The sequence below is a fragment of the Hyperoodon ampullatus genome, assembly GCF_949752795.1.
Source record: "Hyperoodon ampullatus genome assembly, chromosome: 11".
NCBI classification, from domain to species: domain Eukaryota; kingdom Metazoa; phylum Chordata; class Mammalia; order Artiodactyla; family Ziphiidae; genus Hyperoodon; species Hyperoodon ampullatus.
In genome coordinates, this window is record NC_136924.1 from 47,008,290 (window position 1) to 47,027,491 (window position 19,202).

Sequence of the window (19,202 nt, forward strand, 5' to 3'; positions counted from 1 at the left end):
CTGTTGTATGAAAAATAATCTTCATGTGGATTGAATCTGATCAATTCATTTCCTCATTGTTCTTAAACCAGTAGCTTCCTTTGATATTTTGTGTTTCTTACCTGTATTCGAAAATAAGATGTCTTTGTAGTATGTAATTAGAAAGCCAAAAATATTTATGAATTTCTATTTATTTCTAAATAAATGCTCTGCAATGTATGGCTTTGTCTTAAATATGCTTAAATATGATCATTTTATATAGTTCAAAATATAACTTTTTAAAATAATATTTGGATTTTAGAGCTTGGGAACTGGGCTGCCTGGGTTCGGGTCTCAGCTCTGCCACTAATGATGCTGAAATTTACTCATCTGTAAAATGAAGAGGTTGGACTAGATTCTCTCTAAAGCCCCTTGATATTTGCATATTCTAAATTTCAGCATTCACTCTTGATTTTTACTCCAGGGGTCCTCCTTCATTTTCAAGACCCAGCCCTGCAGTTAAGTGACTTATATTTTGTGGAACCCAAGTGGCTTTGTAAAGTCATGGCCCAGGTTGGTATATTATATTTTTGTGGCATGGGAGTAATGATTGAAGAAAACTACAAGTGACACCTAGAGCACTGAGTTTTATAGAGTTTGTGTTCAGTTAAGGTAGAAACTACAGTGAATATAGAAAACTGTAGAACAATTTGTGTAGAAGACTGCATAAAGAAGAACTTCATGGAAGAAGAGAAGACATCTTAGAATTTACTTTAATGTCTTTGTTTTCAAGTCACAGACAGGTGTTTGTACTGCTCTGTTCCATAGTACTTTTCTAGATCCTGATGTTAGCTTTGGTTTGGTTATTGATATAGTCAATTGAATGAAAGCTTTGTGAAAATCTTTGGGATAAGTACATATACGAAAATTGGGTTGATGAGCCTCTGAAACCTCAGTCTAGACAACATGGAGGAAAATTTTGACTCTTCAGTGGAATGTAAGTTCTAAATGCTTACGATTTAAAAAATTTTGAATAGTGGTGGTTATGACTGTCTTTATATTTCATATGGAAAATTATTTCTTCTCCCAATAACAGTTACCAATGAGTTTATATTAATTAGCTATCATAATCCACCTCTATAGATTTGCCACAGAAAACCATTCAAGCAGAACACACTAGCTCAGGGTTCCTCATTGTCAGCACTATTGACATTTTGGGCCAGATAATTATTTGTTGTACATTGTAGGATGATAGCAGCATCTTTGGCCTCTACCCTCTAGATGCCAGTAGTACCTTCCCAGTATGACAAGCAAAAATATGCCCAGACATTGCCAAATATTTTAGGATGCACAAAATCACCCTGGGTGAGAACAACTGCATCTGGATGAATCATGAATTAAAGTGAGCCTGGGGAGGGCATCTCCAGCATGTGCACTCACTGGTGGCTATTTTGTTTATGAGTATAATTTTTTGAGTCACTAAAATGATTGTATTTTTTTATGTTAGAAATCTCTCTTCTAATCAGCTATAATGGTAATGAAATTCCCTCAGGTAATCTTGAATAATAGTTCCTAAATTTCATCTAAGGAAGAATAAGAAAGATATTTTAAAGAGGGAACTCACTTGTGGCTAAATCCTATACCACAGAACTTGAGAATGTATTGAAACATTGCAATTGGCAATTAATTGTAATGGGACAGTTATTAATATTCTGGCAGATTTTTTTTTTTTTTTTTTTTTTTTTTTTTGTGGTACGCGGGCCTCTCACTGTTGTGGCCTCTCCCTTTGTGGAGCACAGGCTCCGGACGCACAGGCTCAGCAGCCATGGCTCACGGGCCTAGCCGCTCCGCGGTGTGTGGGATCTTCCCGGACTGGGGCACGAACCCGTGTCCCCTGCAACGGCAGGCAGACTCTCAACCACTGTGCCACCAGGGAAGCCCGTCTGGTAGATATATTTAAAGTAGATTTTCATCCTTCTGCACATATGCCATGGAAAGTATGATTTTACTCATCTACCTAATGAGAATGGAGCCAGGAAGGTATAGTGGTCAAAAGCACAAGCTCAGGGTCAGCATGACCTGCGTTCAGATCTCTCCTAAATCCTTACTCACTTTGACATTTCTTCTTTTTTTTTTGATTTTTTTTATTAGTTTCTGCTTTATAACAAAGTGAATCAGTCATACATATACATCTGTTCCCACATCCCTTCCCTCATGCATCTCCCTCCCTCCCACGCTCCCCATCCCACCCCTCCAGGCAGTCACAAAGCACCCAGCTGATCTCCCTGTGCTCTGCGGCTGCTTCCCACTATCTATCTACCTTACGTTTCATAGTGTATATATGTCCATGCCTCTCTTTCGCTTTGTCACAGCTTACCCTTCCCCTTCCCCATATCCTCAAGTCCATTCTCAAGTAGGTCTGTGTCTTTATTTCTGTCTTACCCCTATGTTCTTCATGACATTTTTTTTCTTAAATTCCATATATATGTGTCAGCATACAGTATTTGTCTTTCTCTTTCTGACTTGCTTCACTCTGTATGACAGACTCTAGGTCCATCCACCTCATTACAAATAGCTCAATTTCATTTCTTTTTATGGCTGAGTAATATTCCATTGTATATATGTGCCACATCTTCTTTACCCATTCATCCGATGATGGACACTTAGGTTGTTTCCATCTCTGGGCTATTGTAAATAGGGCTGCTATGAAAATTTTGGTACATGTCTCTTTTTGAATTATGGTTTTCTCAGGGTATATGCCCAGTAGTGGGATTGCTGGGTCATATGGTAGCTCTATTTGTAGTTTTTTAAGGAACCTCCATACCGTTCTCCATAGTGGCTGTACCAATTCACATTCCCACCAGCAGTGCAAGAGTGTTCCCTTTTTTCCACACCCTCTCCAGCATTTATTGTTTCTAGATTTTTTGATGATGGCCATTCTGACTGGTGTGAGATGATATCTCATTGTAGTTTTGATTTGCATTTCTCTAATGAGTAAAGATGTTGAGCATCCTTTCATGTGTTTGTTGGCAGTCTGTATATCTTCTGTGGAGAAATGTCTATTTAGGTCTTCTACCCATTTTTGGATTGGGTTGTTTGTTTTTTTGTTATTGAGCTGCATGAGCTGCTTATAAATTTTGGAGATTAATCCTTTGTCAGTTGCTTCATTTGCAAATATTTTCTCCCATTCTGAGGGTTGTCTTTGGGTCTTGTTTATGGTTTCCTTTGCTGTGCAAAAGCTTTGAAGTTTCATTAGGTCCCATGTGTTTATTTTTGTCTTTATTTCCATTTCTCTAGGAGGTGGGTCAAAAAGGATCTTGCTGTGGTTTATGTCATAGAGTGTTCTGCCTATGTCTTCCTCTAAGAGTTTGATAGTGTCTGGCCTTACATTTAGGTCTTTAATCCATTTTGAGCTTATTTTTGTGTATGGTGTTAGGGAGTGATCTAATCTCATACTTTTACATGTCCCTGTCCAGTTTTCCCAGCACCACTTATTGAAGAGACTGTCCTTTCTCCACTGTACATTCCTGCCTCCTTTATCAAAGATAAGGTGACCATATGTCCGTGGGTTTATCTCTGGGCTTTCTATCCTGTTCCATTGATCTATCTTTCTGTTTTTGTGCCAGTACCATACTGTCTTGATTACTGTAGCTTTGTAGTATAGTCTGAAGTCAGGGAGCCTGATTCCTCCAGCTCCATTTTTTGTTCTCAAGATTGCTTTGGCTATTCGGGGTCTTTTGTGTTTCCATACAAATCGTGAAATTTTTTGTTCTAGTTCTGTGAAAAATGCCAGTGGTAGTTTGATAGGGATTGCATTGAATCTGTAGATTGCTTTGGGTAGTAGAGTCATTTTCACAATGTTGATTCTTCCAATCCAAGAACATGGTACATCTCTCCATCTATTTGTATCATCTTTAATTTCTTTCATCAGTGTCTTATAATTTTCTGCATACAGGTCTTTTGTCTCCTTAGGTAGGTTTATTCCTAGATATTTTATTCTTTTTGTTGCAATGGTAAATGGGAGTGTTTCCTTGATTTCACTTTCAGATTTTTCATCATTAGTATATAGGAATGCCAGAGATTTCTGTGCATTAATTTTGTATCCTGCAACTTTACCAAATTCATTGATTAGCTCTAGTAGTTTTCTGGTAGCATCTTTAGGATTCTCTATGTATAGTATCATGTCATCTGCAAACAGTGACAGCTTTACTTCTTCTTTTCCGATTTGGATTCCTTTTATTTCCTTTTCTTCTCTGATTGCTGTAGCTAAAACTTCCAAAACTATGTTGAATAAGAGTGGTGAGAGTGGGCAACCTTGTCTTGTTCCTGATCTTAGTGGAAATGGTTTCAGTTTTTCACCATTGAGGACAATGCTGGCTGTGGGTTTGTCATATATGGCCTTTATTATGTTGAGGAAGGTTCCCTCTATGCCTACTTTCTGCAGGGTTTTTATCATAAATGGGTGTTGAATTTTGTCGAAAGCTTTCTCTGCATCTATTGAGATGATCATATGGTTTGTCTCCTTCAATTTGTTAATATGGTGTATCACGTTGATTGATTTGCGTATATTGAAGAATCCTTGCATTCCTGGAATAAACCCCACTTGATCATGGTGTGTAATCCTTTTAATGTGCTGTTGGATTCTGTTTGCTAGTATTTTGTTGAGGATTTTTGCATCTATGTTCATCAGTGATATTGGCCTGTAGTTTTCTTTCTTTGTGACATCCTTGTCTGGTTTTGGTACCAGGTTGATGGTGGCCTCGTAGAATGAGTTTGGGAGTGTTCCTCCCTCTGCTATATTTTGGAAGAGTTTGAGAAGGATAGGTGTTAGCTCTTCTCTAAATGCTTGATAGAATTCGCCTGTGAAGCCATCTGGTCCTGGGCTTTTGTTTGTTGGAAGATTTTTTATCACAGTTTCAATTTCAGTGCTGGTGATTGGTCTGTTCATATTTTCTATTTCTTCCTGATTAAGTCTTGGCAGGTTGTGCATTTCTAAGAATTTGTCCATTTCTTCCAGGTTGTCCATTTTATTGGCATAGAGTTGCTTGTAATAATCTCTCATGATCTTTTGTATTTCTGCAGTGTCAGTTGTTACTTCTCCTTTTTCATTTCGAATTCTATTGATTTGAGTCTTCTCCCTTTTTTTCTTGATGAGTCTGGCTAATGGTTTATCAATTTTGTTTATCTTCTCAAAGAACCAGCTTTTAGTTTTATTGATCTTTGCTATCGTTTCCTTCGTTTCTTTTTCATTTATTTCCGATCTGATTTTTATGATTTCTTTCCTTCTGCTAACTTTGGGATGTTTTTGTTCTTCTTTCTCTAATTCCTTTAGGTGCAAGGTTAGGTTGTTTATTCGAGATGTTTCCTGTTTCTTAAGGTGGGATTGTATTGCTATAAACTTCCCTCTTAGAACTGCTTTTGCTGCATCCCATAGGTTTTGGGTCGTCGTGTCTCCATTGTCATTTGTTTCTAGGTATTTTTTAATTTCCTCTTTGATTTCTTCAGTAATCACTTCATTATTAAGTAGTGTATTGTTTAGCCTCCATGTGTTTGTATTTTTTACAGCTCTTTTCCTGTAATTGATATCTAGTCTCATAGCATTGTGGTCGGAAAAGATACTTGATACAATTTCAATTTTCTTAAATTTACCAAGGCTTGATTTGTGACCCAAGATATGATCTATCCTGGAGAATGTTCCATGAACACTTGAGAAAAATGTGTATTCTGTTGTTTTTGGATGGAATGTCCTATAAATATCAATTAAGTCCATCTTGTTTAATGTATCATTTAAAGCTTGTGTTTCCTTATTTATTTTCATTTTGGATGATCTGTCCATTGGTGAAAGTGGGGTGTTAAAGTCCCCTACTATGATTGTGTTACTGTCGATTTCTCCTTTTATGGCTGTTAGTATTTGCCTTATGTATTGAGGTGCTCCTACGTTTGGTGCATAAATATTTACAATTGTTATATCTTCTTCTTGGATCGATCCCTTGATCATTATGTAGTGTACTTCTTTGTCTCTTCTAGTAGTCTTTATTTTAAAGTCTATTTTGTCTGATATGAGAATTGCTACTCCAGCTTTCTTTTGGTTTCCATTTGCATGGAATATCTTTTTCCATCCCCTTACTTTCAGTCTGTATGTGTCTCTAGGTCTGAAGTGGGTCTCTTGTAGACAGCATATATATGGGTCTTGTTTTTGTATCCATTCAGCCAATCTGTGTCTTTTGGTGGGAGCATTTAATCCATTTACATTTAAGGTAATTATCGATATGTATGTTCCTATTCCCATTTTCTTAATTGTTTTGGGTTCGTTATTGTAGGTCTTTTCCTTCTGTTGTGTTTCTTGCCTAGAGAAGTTCCTTTAGCATTTGTTGTAAAGCTGCTTTGGTGGTGCTGAACTCTCTCAGCTTTTGCTTGTCTGTAAAGGTTTTAATTTCTCCATCAAATCTGAATGAGATCCTTGCTGGGTAGAGTAGTCTTGGTTGCAGGTTTTTCTCCTTCATCACTTTAATTATGTCCTGCCACTCCCTTCTGGCTTGTAGAGTTTCTGCTGAGAGATCAGCTGTTATCCTGATGGGGATTCCCTTGTGTGTTATTTGTTGCTTTTGCCTTGCTGCTTTTAATATGATTTCTTTGTGTTTAATTTTTGACAGTTTGATTAATATGTGTCTTGGCGTATTTCTCCTTGGATTTATTCTGTACGGGACTCTCTGTGCCTCCTGGACTTGATTAACTATTTCCTTTCCCATATTAGGGAAGTTTTCAACTATAATCTCTTCAAATATTTTCTCAGTCCCTTTCTTTTTCTCTTCTTCTTCTGGAACCCCTATAATTCGAATGTTGGTGCGTTTAATGTTGTCCCAGAAGTCTCTGAGACTGTCCTCTGTTCTTTTCATTCTTTTTTCTTTATTTTGCTCTGCATCAGTTATTTCCACTATTTTATCTTCCACCTCACTTATCCGTTCTTCTGCCTCAGTTATTCTGCTATTGATCCCATCTAGAGTATTTTTCATTTCATTTATTGGGTTTTTAATTGATGCTTGATTCATCTTTAGTTCTTCTAGGTCCTTGTTAACTGTTTCTTGCATTTTGTCTATTCTATTTCCAAGATTTTGGATCTGGGAAATAGAATCTTGGATCATCTTTACCATCATTATTCTGAATTCTTTTTCAGGTAGACTGCCTATTACCTCTTCATTTGTTAGGTCTGGTGGGTTTTTATCTTGCTCCTTCTCCTGCTGTGTGTTTTTCTGTCTTCTCATTTTTCTTATGTTACTGTGTTTGGGGTCTCCTTTTTGCAGGCTGCAGGTTCGTAGTTCCCGTTGTTTTTGGTGTCTGTCCCCAGTGGCTAAGGTTGGTTTAGTGGGTTGTGTAGGCTTCCTGGTGGTGGGGACTAGTGCCTGTGTTCTGGTGGATGAGGCTGGATATTGTCTTTCTGTTGGGCAGGTCCACGTCTGGTGGTGTGTTTTGGGGTGTCTGCGGACTTTTTATGATTTTAGGCCACCTCTCTGCTAATAGGTGGCGTTGTGTTCCTGTCTTGCTAGTTGTTTGGCATAGGGTGTCCAGCACTGTAGCTTGCTGGTCGTTGAGTGAAGCTGGGTGCTGGTGTTGAGATGGAGATCTCTGGAAGATTTTCGCCGTTCGATATTATGTGGAGCTGTGAGGTCTCTTGTGGACCAGTGTCCTGAAGTTGGCTCTCCCACCTCAGAGGCACAGCATTGACTCCTGGCTCCTCAATTTGGGATGAGTTGTTGTCTATTCATGTATTCCACAGATGCAGAGTACATCAAGTTGATTGTGGAGCTTTAATCCGCTGCTTCTGAGGCTGCTGGGAGAGGTTTCCCTTTCTCTTCTTTGTTCTCACAGCTCCTGGGTCTCAGCTTTGGATTTGGCCCCGCCTCTGCGTGTAGGTCGCCGGAGGGCGTCTGTTCTTCGCTCAGACAGGACAGGGTTAAAGGAGCAGCCTCTTCGGGGACACTGGCTCACTCAGGATGGGCGGGAGGGAGGGACACGGAGTGCGGGGCGAGCCTGCAGTGGCAGAGGTCGGCGTGACGTTGCACTAGCCCGAGGCGCGCCGTGCGTTCTCCCAGGGAAGCCGCCCCTGGATCCCGGGACCCCGGCAGTGGCGGGCTGAACAGGCTCCTGGAAGGGCGGTGTGGACAGTGACTTGCGCTCGCACACAGGCTTCTTGGCGGCGGCAGCAGCAGCCCCAGCGTCCCACGCCCGTCTCTGGGCTCCGCGCTTTCAGCCGCGACTCGCGCCCGTCTGTGGAGCCCCTTTAAGCAGCGCTCTTAATCCCCTCTCCTCGCGCACCAGGAAACCAAGAGGGAAGAAAAAGTCTCTTGCCTCTTCGGCAGCTCCAGAGTTTTCCCGGACTCCCTCCCGGCTAGCTGTGGCACATTAGCCCCCTTCAGGCTGAGTTCTCGCCGCCAGCCCCAGTCCTCTCCCTGCGCTCTGACCGAAGCCTGAGCCTCAGCTTCCAGCGCCGCCCGCCCCGGCGGGCGAGCAGACAAGCCTCTCGGGCTGGTGAGTGCCGCTAGGCACCGCTCCTCTGTGCGGGAATCTCTCCGCTTTGCCCTACCCAGGTATGTGGGGAGTTTCTTGCCTTTTGAGAGGTCTGGGGTCTTCTGCCAGCATTCAGTATGTGTTCTGTAGGAGTTGTTCCACGTGTAGCTGTATTTCTGGTGTATCCATGGGGAGGAAGGTGATCTCCGCGTCTTACTCTTCCGCCATCTTACCCGGAAGTCCTGACATTTCTTAATGTTTTAAGCTTTTGTTTCTTCACTTGTAAAATAAGGATAATAACAATATTATCTTCTACATTGCCTCCCTAATTCAGTATAAGTGAATAGTAAGTTTTAGCAAAAGTTTATATTTGACCTATTTGGTAATTAAAGACTTATGATTTCAGGAAATGAAAAACAATCTTCAAAACTGTAAAGGTGTATTCATGTAGTTTTGGAAAGTGTGCCAGGTAGGGAGCTAAGTAAAACAATATGTGTAGTTATATGCACTCTGTGTAGAAAAGGGAGTTTTAATTATACCCTGAAGATTTGTTGTTAGGTGGCACACTCTATCAGAAAATAACTGAACTCTGTATAGTCAAGAAAAGGCTAAATTTGCACCAAAAAGTGATGTGTTTCCATGTGAATTGGGACTATTTAAAGTTGCACACATGTGGATAATATTAGAGTGGGTACATCTTATTCAATAGAATAACAAAGTGGTTTCCATCAGAATCACTATCTTTTAACAGAAGCAAATTTCCATCATGATGCAATAAAATCCCTGGAGATACTATGGAGTAATTAAGTTGAAACTCCATGAAAGTTCTCATTAGCATAGTTATACTATTAGTTATACTATAAACATGTTAATTTAATTGAAAATTAAGTCAAGAATTTGAAGAGCTCAGATTATTTTGAAAGATAGATCTAAAGGGTCAGTAAAATTTCTTAATGTAAAAGATAAATGCCATCATTTTTATTTATGCGATATACTGAAATATGTCATTTTTATTAAGGTTTAAAGAGAATGAAAGCCATAAGTAATCAAGTGAAGACAGAATGACCTGCCTGACACCAAACCAGCAAAAATAAATAGGGTTACTCACCTCCAAGTGAGTCATCAAGACAAGGGAAGAAATAATTTCATGGTGTAGAAGCTCTAATGAGCCCAACCACCCTCTTTGTGCCCAGAGCTGTTAGGTCACTAAACTTATTAAAGTTTCCTTCAACACACAGAGGAATTTGCAAAACTCATTTAACTATATGATAAAAGAGATATGAAAGGGACTTACTGGTAGAGTAATATAAAACTTGCATGGCAATTTAATCTTGATAAAATGTTGTGTGAGAAATTTGGAAAATTTTCTTTCCTTGCACAAGGGCATAAGTTAGCCTTAGAAGTTACCAGGCTGAAGGAATAATAAGAGGTCTTTTAAAGGTGATAAAATTAAGATAAGGTTTCAGTTTTTTATTGCTATATAACAAAATACCCCAAAACCTAGCGTACACAAGTAAAACTTGGAGTAAAACATCAACAGCTTATTGTTTCTCACTGTTCTGTGGGTTGACTGGGTTCAGCCAAGTGGTTCTGCTCCACATGGCATTGACAGGGGTCATTCGCTTGGCTTCCTCATTGAGCTGGGCTGGAGAGTCCAAGAAGGCTACACTCACATTTTTGGTGTGTTGCTGCTCCTCCATGTGGTCTCTCATATATGCCTAGACCTCTTAAAGGCCAGGCCCAGAACTGGTAAAATGTCAGCTCTGCCACATTCTAGTGAGCAGAACAACCACAAGTCTTGTTCAGGGAAATGGATGGATTCTATATCTTGAAGGATTAAGCAGCCCACATATGTAGGGAGAGAAAAAATTAATGTGTCCATCTTTGGAAACTATCTGCTACAGATAGTGGTAGCGCAGCATAGATCTACTAAAAACATCAAGCACAAACTTCTATTTTAAAATCAGTTTGTCAGAGGACAGGCTATGCCGAGCCCTGCGCGTGAACAGCTGCGGCAGGGGCAGCATCCAGCGACGGTGCCAGCAGTTCCAGCCCATTGCTTTACTTTTTAGCTGCACCAACGTAGTCATTATGCCAAAGAGAAAGTCTCCAGAGAATCCAGAGGGCAAGGATGAATCCAAAGTAACTAAACAGGAGCCCACCAGACAGTCTGCCAGGTTGTCAGCGAAACCTGCTCCCCCAAAACCTGAACCTAAACCAAGAAAAACATCTGCTAAGGCCCTTATCCTATGCATAGATCCTCACATTAGCCCTACTGAGAAAGAACTGGCAACAAAAGTTAACAAAGGTGCTAAAGGGAAGAAGGAGGAAAAGCAAGAAGCTGGAAAGGAAGGCATAGAAAACTGAACCTGTAAACGAGGGAGAATGATTTGTCATGAAAATTGGGGTTGATTTTATGTACCTCTTGGGACAACTTTTAAAAACTATTTTTATCGAGTATTTTGTAAATGCTAATTTTTTAGGACTCTACTAGTTGGCTTACAAAAATATATATGGACGGACATTTTACCTTCTCATAGTCATGATTTTTGGAAATTCCCATCATCCTTGAGTAAAATAAATACCAATTTAGTATTGGAAGCTGTCTGTAAAATTGATTCACCATTCCATGCACTTGCTTTGAAAATTTAGTCCTGTGCATACTCTGGTGTTTTTACTGTGTGTATTTGAATTTTTTCATGCAGTTTTTCTAGAGCAATAATCAGTGGTGCTTTTGTACCTAGGTTTTATGTGATTTTAATGAAACATGGATAGTTGTGGCCACCTGATGACTATTTGTGGTTTAAAGTAAAAGGTTTTCCTGCCTGCAAAAAAAGAAGTAAATAAAATAAAATAAAATCAGTTTGTCTAAGTAAAATAAATTAGAATAAGTATACAATAATGGCTGACATATTAGAGGTTACTTATATGCTTTTCAAAGATTATCTCATTTAATTATCAGAACAACTCTTTTAAATGGTACTTTATTAGTGCCCATTCTTGAAGATGAAGAAATTGATGGACAGAGAGGTTAAATAATTTATCCAAAGTTACATATTCAGGGAGAATTAGAGTTATGATTTCAAACCAAGTGGTTTGACTCCAGTGCCTATGAACGTAACCCTAGGATAAAATGCTCCAAACTTTATTTTCCCCCAGTTCACAAATTCAACAGTATTTATTCAGCACCTAATGATGTTCCAGATATTGCTCTGGTGCTGGGGCTATAGCAGTAGACAAAACAAGTTTCCTGCATTCATGGAGTTGATGTTCAAATGGGAGGAAATAACCAAAACATGTATCCCTAACATGTTAGGTGGTACAGAATGCTACAAAGAAAATATAAAGTATGGCTGGGGGTAGACAGTGAGTTTGTCAGACAGGTCTTAGCAACTTTAAAAACACTAAAACAGCAGTTTTCTTCACTACCTAAATTGTAAGAGCAGTTTGGGCTATAAACTATACAATATGGAGGAAGTCCCAAATTATATTTTTTATTATTTAATGACGCATAATACATTGCATTAGATATCATTATGTTCAATCAGTCATGCATTCATTGATTCAATGACGGTATACGTACAAAATAGAAATATAGTGTTGAGTGAGACAAGTCCTCGGGCCTACGGATTTTACAGTCCAGTATTTTACCCAGCTACATGATAATGTAAATAATGGTTGTTCCTATTTAAGTATCCCTTAAACATTATAGTTCTACTAAAGAAAATTAAGCACAAATCTCTTTTTAAAATTAATTTGGCCAAGTAAAATGAATAGGAATATGTAGATAATAATGGCTAACATTTGAGGGCTTGCTATTTGCTACGAATTGTTGTATGTATTTTGCATGTTTTATGTGTATATTATTTTGTTCTCATGGCAACCTAAGAGACAGTCACTTTTATTATCTTATGTTACAGAGAAGGAAACTGTGGGTAAAGAAATTCAATATCTTTCCCAAGGTCACACAATTGGCAGTAGAGCCTGGATTTGAACCTGAGTTCTTCTGAACTTAAATTTTTAATTGTTATGATGATGATCAAAGCTCAAAGTATGGTCTCCACATTAGAATCATCAGAGTTTCTTGTTAAAAAAGCAGATTCTCAAGCCTCATCTCAGACCTACTGATCCAGACTGAGTGGAGTCCAGCGAAATTCAGTGGTTACTTACTTTGTTTGAGAATCACTGAAATGTGCTAAGCTACCTCTCTTCTCGCTGATGGAAACGATCTCCTATTATATAAATGTAAAGTAACATTTCTATTGCAAACCTGTAGTGATAACACAGTCTGGAAGATAATTTCTCTAGGAATATACTATTGATGAGCCTGTAACAAGGATGTGGGGTACTGGATTGATGTGTTAATTGGAGTTGGGGAAGGCTTGTGGTTCATTGGTTTCAGAGGATCTCCAGGATTTCTGATCTGAATTAACTCCCTTAATTTAATAATTTTTTTTTGTGTGTGTAGGGAGTACATGCCCCACTGGGCTTCTAGGCTACATGGCTGCTAACTAGAGAAATTAGGTCCTGTGTTGTACTTGACAACATTAAAATTGTTTTAATCATTTTTACTGAGCACAGGAAATGTTTTAAATTCAAAACTTTCCAGAAAATAAATTTTAGTGATTATGTATAAGTTTAAATCTTTCAGATTTTGACAGTGAAAGTGGAGGGCTATCCAAAACATCCTAAGGGAATTATTTCACGTAGAGATGTGGAAAAATTTCTTTCAAAGAAAAAGAGATTTCCAAAGAACTACATGTCACAGTACTTTAAACTCTTAGAAAAATTCCAGATTGCCTTGCCAACAGGAGAAGAATATTTGCTGGTTCCAAGCAGGTAAGCCAAAACTTAAAATTTAATTACCCTATGGAAATTCGCCATATATTATATTGTTTTAGTAGTCAAAGTAACTTTGGTCTGTGATAAATGTACTAATTTTTTTCTTCTTGTGTAAACTTTGTATTGAAGTATAACATTTTCTTTTAATGAAAACACTAAATTTGACATTTAAAGATACAGTAAATGACTGATTTTATGTATATAATTACTATTTGATTTAACACTGCCTAATTTATTTAATAAAGGTTAATAGTGGACATAAGTTTGTGTGTGTGTGTGTGTGTGTGTGTGTGTGTGTGTGTCCTTACATGGTACTGGAAGAGTTATTAGGCAGATTCTGGGGATATAATGAGTTTTCAACATAGTCTTAAAATAATTTATGGCTGTGAATTTTCAGAGGTATGGGCAACACAATGAAGGCCTAAGTTATAGCCCTGTACTGTAGAAATTCTTACTGCTTTATAAGCACCTGGGAAATGTTATAAAGTAATATGACATTGAAAAGTGCAAATTGCATTGGTTGATGGATGGTAACTAATTCTAAAAATAGATATACACTCTTTTCTAGGACATGCATTTTTTCTAGTTTTACATAATCCCTTTACTTGTCTATGCATAACGAACTGTAATAATTTATTTATAGTATAAATAAGATTATTGAAAATTTTCATGCATCTATATCTGAGCATGCATTTGAATTAATTAAATAACCATTAAATTTTGAGTAGGAAGAGCATGTAGCGAAAGAACATTATAAAAAATGCAATTGCTTAGAATATTTATCTTCAATTCATTGATTTCAAGTAGTAAAGCACTTTGGTCAACATGATTGGGTATTTTATGAAGCTGTATAATGACAGTGTCCTTTTATCTTTAGTTTGTCGGACCACAGGCCTGTAATAGAGCTTCCCCACTGTGAGAACTCTGAAATTATCATTCGACTATATGAAATGCCTTATTTTCCAATGGGCTTTTGGTCGAGACTAATCAATCGATTACTTGAAATTTCACCTTACATGCTTTCAGGAAGAGGTATGTATTTAATGAAGAATTAATATTTAGAGAAGTTAGAAGGAAAGCATATTAAAATTAATATGTCATTTTCCCAGAGTTTACTTGTTTGTAAGGCAGCTGAAAATCAGAAAATAAGCTTGAAAGACCCCAGAGTGGCCAATATAAAGACATACACTCAAATAAGTTCATGCAATTTGTTAAGAAGAAAATGCCTCAAAGCCCATGTGTACTTATTTTAGACACATTTACAATGCCTATGACTATCTCGCTTTGCAAGCCAAAGCAGACTAGAAGTAGCAATTTTAAAAGGTGAAATTAGTAAGCATCATTAGTTTAAACACACCCACCCAACCTACACATACACACAAACATACACACACACACGCACGTGCGCGCAAAGAAAAACTAGGAATGGCCACCACTGCAGTCAGGGAGTTTTATTTAACAATGTAACAGTTCCTGACCATTCAGACCATTCTGTGTAGGGACTATACTAGCTCTATTCTGCTGCACAATCCCTGAGGGGTTTACAAAAAAGAATAAAAATGGGTGTTTATAATGCTAGCTCTTCCTCCTGGAAGAAAGAGAGATCTTAGTGCTCCAAAGGGAAAATATAATTTTTTATGTGCTTAACAAATCAGCTTTATGGAGGTGGTACTGTATTCTGAAGTAAACCTTATGTTGCTTGCAGTTAATCGACATACAGAAAGTTACATCACATCAAAGTGTTGGTTTTAGCATGACCACCAACCTCTTTTTAAAAGTTATGGGAACTTATTTATGATTCTCTTTCTTCATCTATTACACATACTAAACTACTTAACACCATGAACCTGAAATCTATCTTAGGTTGTATACTGGGCATTTTATTTATTTCATTCCAAAATTGAGGATAAAATATTTAATATTATATTTAATAGATATGGATGGGGACTCATATCATTAACGATTCCAGTACTTTCCTTCAAAACAAATATATCTCTCTTACTGTCATTTGTGGTATGTGCAGTGAATTTTTCCCCTTTAGTTTATGGAGCCGCTAATAATTAATGGCTATATGTGGGTTCATTTAAACTTCTTTCAGAACGAGCACTTCGCCCAAACAGAATGTATTGGCGACAAGGCATCTACTTGAATTGGTCTCCTGAAGCTTATTGCTTGGTAGGATCTGAAGTCTTAGATAATCACCCAGAGAGTTTCTTAAAAATTACAGTTCCTTCTTGTAGAAAAGGTAAGGAAATTAATTTAAAACTTTGAATTGTACCACTAAAGAAATCTAAACTTTAAAAAAAACTTTATAGTTTTGTGACAGAATAAGGTTCTTTCCAGTTTTGTGACAGAATAAGGTTCAGCTAGGGTGTTGATGAAGTCTTCTTTGGATTATGTAGGCTGTATTCTTTTGGGCCAAGTTGTGGACCACATTGACTCTCTCATGGAAGAGTGGTTTCCAGGGTTATTGGAGATTGATATTTGTGGTGAAGGAGAAACTCTGTTGAAGAAGTGGGCATTATATAGTTTTAATGATGGTGAAGAACATCAGAAAATCTTACTTGACAACTTGATGAAGAAAGTAGAAGAAGGTATGCGTTGACACAACTTACAAATGTTTTTAAGTGATCCTTTCAATATTTGTGAAGTTTGAAATAAATGTAAAAGTTATTCTTATCCATAAGGGATGAGTTAGAGGATACTACATTCAATTGTAGTGACAGTTCAGAAAAATATATTTATTACCCAGTAAGATCTTATACTCTAGATTCAGAAAAAATGTTGGTTTGAGAGTTTGAATACTGGCTATTGAGCAACATAACTTCATCTGTGAAATAAAAGTACTGACCAAAATTACATCATAGAATTGTTATGAGGATTAAAATAGATGATACATAGAAGTAACTTAGCAATGTTAACCATAGACTAAGTGCTCCGAGAATGTTGTAAAAGTAAAGAATATATAATTTCCTAGTCATGTATCAATAGCCTAAGGCAGTTCTGAATTCTACTTTCTAGTGAGTGAACCTAGGAATGAGTATTTAAAATTCCTAGTAGATAGGTATTAATTCAACTTTTAAAACTTTCTCAGAGTTTCTAGAGAAAAATAAGATTGGTAAGAAAACCTAAAAGAGTGATTAGAAATCATAGAAAATATGTGATTATTTCTGTAAATCAAAAGGACAAATGTATGTACAACCTTAAAAGTTTGTCTTTAAAAAAAAATGTTTTATGTACTTCTCAGGAGACCTCCTAGTGAATCCAGATCAACCAAGGCTCACCATTCCAATATCTCAGATTGCTCCTGATTTGATTTTGGCTGACCTGCCTAGAAATATTATGTTGAATAATGATGAGTTGGAATTTGAACAAGCTCCAGAGTTTCTTTTAGGTAACTATTTTTGTTGGATTGAGAATAAAAATTAGGGTGCAGCTTTTATTTTTAATCTAGAAAATATTTACATATAATTATATTGTCATAGTTTTTAGTGTCTTCATGTATTTTTTGTAATGTTTTTCCTTTGGGATAATATATTTTAAAGTAATATCATGTTGGGACTTCCCTGGCGGTCCAGTGGTTAAGTTTCTGCACTTCCACTGCAGGGGGCGCAGATTTGATTCCCTGGCCACGGAGCTAAGATCCCGCATGTGGCACGACACAGCTAAAAAAAAAACCCAACACTTTTGTAGGCTGGGTTTGAGTTGAGGATGGGACCACCATGGAAGCACACATATTTATGAAATATGTCCTTACATTTGCTTTAATTTTCAGTGATAGGGAAGGCATTTAGGAAGTTTTCAGTTGAGTAATGCAGCCATTTTTCAGTCGCAAAAAGAATAAGTAAAAGAAGAACACTTCTATGTAGTCATTGTAGCAATTTTGTTGCTAAGTATGACAATCATAAATTTTCATTAAAATATTCACAGAAAGCCAATTTGAGATTAAAAATTCAGAAGCATTAAATTGGTGATATACTCAAGTTCTAAACATTCTTGAGAATACTTGGGAGCTATGGAGAGTATTGAGTTGATTTAATGTACAGTATTTAAGTGGAGTATTTGCTGTTGTTATGTGTGTATACATTTTATTTTAATTAAATTTCCACAGAGAGAATGACTAGACGATGTGTCAGGATATTAATATTATTAACAAACAATGTCCAAAATTTGGGATATGACATGTAGGGGTAAATAACCTCCTTTGTACCTTTATTCTTTACATTGATTGGGAAATTTTGAATTATTTTAAATGCCTTTGCACTCTGGGAGTGAATATATTAGTAATAGTAGGCTAATGCAAAATGCTGAATTGTTAACACTGAATCTTAGACCTTAACCAACACCAAACTTGACTTGTGATTTGAAAGATACAGGCAAGTACCAGACATACTATTTTCTTTCTCTGAAAGAGTCTCAAGCCATCAGATACAGCTCCCCCAAATATACCCTTTTAGTGCACTAAGTTGTGTTTCAGATTAATGGACACATTTTGAGCAATGTTATGTAGAAATGTTCAAAAAGTTCATTTTTGAAGCACCTGTGTTTTTCCACCAGTTTTATTGAGTTGTAATTGACATATAGCACTGTATAAGTTCAAGGTGTACAGCATAATGACTTGACTTAACATGTATGGTGAAATGATTACCACAGTAGCTTTAGTTGACATCCATAATTGCATATATATAAAAAATAAAGGAAAAAGAAAAAAGTATTTTTCTTCTTGTGATGAGACTCTCAGGATTTACTCTCTTAACCACTTTCATACATAGCCTACAGCAGTGTTAACTGTAGTTATCATGTTGTACAGTACATCCCTAGTATTTATTTACATTATAACTGGAAGTTTGTACCTTTTGACCACCTTCAAAAGCACCTGTGTTTTATATTCTTTAATTATGCAGATAGGAAAATGTTTATAAGAGTACTCCCCATTCTCTAGCCCCATTTCCCATAAACTCATAAATTCCATTTTTATTTATTATACAAAAAGCAATCTAGGTCAGGGTTTCTCAACCTCTGAACTGATGCTGTTTGGGACTTGATAATTCTTTATTATGAGGGGTGTCCTGTGCATTGCAGGGTGTTTAGCAGCATCCTTGGCCGCTAACCACTAGATGTCAGTAGTATCTCCTCACCCCTGTCTCAGATTTGACAATCAAAAATGTCTCCAAGCACTGTCAAAGGTGGGGGCTGGGGATAGGGAGCAACATCACCCTAGTTGAGAACCACTGATCTGAACAAATCAGATAAATCCTTCTAAAAACATTTTACAATCAGAAACACCCTGGTATCTTTATGCTGGGATGATCTGGGGGAGGTCATTCATCTCCCTCCCTTCTGCATTTTCTTTGTGGGACAGGAGTGAATTTTAGGGCTTCAGTTATTAACCCTTTCCTTCCCAGATAGCAGTTACTATTAGGCAGTGACTAATATGACACATATTAATAGATTTGTGAATATTAGTAGACTTGTTTTTGTAAATACAGTTGACCCTTGAACAACACAGATTAGAACAGTATGGATCCACTTATCTGCAATTGTTTTTCAATAAATATAGTACCTGTATTTTTATTTTACAGATCTTTAACTAAATGTAGGGAAAAGTTTGTGTTCAATTAGGGATTATAGTGTGTGAAATCAAAAGAACTAGGGTTTGAGTCCTGATTGTATCCAAACTGTTTCAGCTTCCTTTCCTTGGGTGAGACATTTTTCAGTTCCTTTGTTTTTGAGGCAGAGACAGCAGTGTGCAGATTTTCCACAGCACTCGGGGCTTCTGCATTCCTAACCCCATGTTGTGTGTTGTGCAAGGGTCAACTGAATATTTTAAAATACACATATATGGGGTTTTGTTTGTCTATCTGAAGAGTTATGAGAGGGGGTACATTTCCTCTTTG

General features: G+C 37.3%; 2 protein-coding genes across 2 annotated transcripts in view; both read left to right on the plus strand.

Annotated features, from left to right (window-relative positions):
• Positions 1–19,202, plus strand: part of LRRK2 (leucine rich repeat kinase 2) — a gene marked incomplete at its 5' end in the record, with an annotated part of 147,424 nt that overhangs the window by 91,353 nt on the left and 36,869 nt on the right. The window contains 6 exons of the mRNA XM_079714150.1: positions 443–531; positions 13,115–13,302; positions 14,183–14,337; positions 15,404–15,550; positions 15,708–15,899; positions 16,553–16,699. Of these exons, the coding sequence (XP_079570276.1) occupies positions 443–531; positions 13,115–13,302; positions 14,183–14,337; positions 15,404–15,550; positions 15,708–15,899; positions 16,553–16,699 (918 nt within the window). The remainder of the gene's footprint in view (positions 1–442; positions 532–13,114; positions 13,303–14,182; positions 14,338–15,403; positions 15,551–15,707; positions 15,900–16,552; positions 16,700–19,202) is intronic.
• Positions 10,555–10,830, plus strand: LOC307059955 (high mobility group nucleosome-binding domain-containing protein 3-like; the record flags this gene model as incomplete). The annotated part of the gene is made up of 1 exon (XM_079714232.1): positions 10,555–10,830. One exon carries the CDS (start codon positions 10,555–10,557, stop codon positions 10,828–10,830), a length of 276 nt encoding a protein of 91 aa, XP_079570358.1.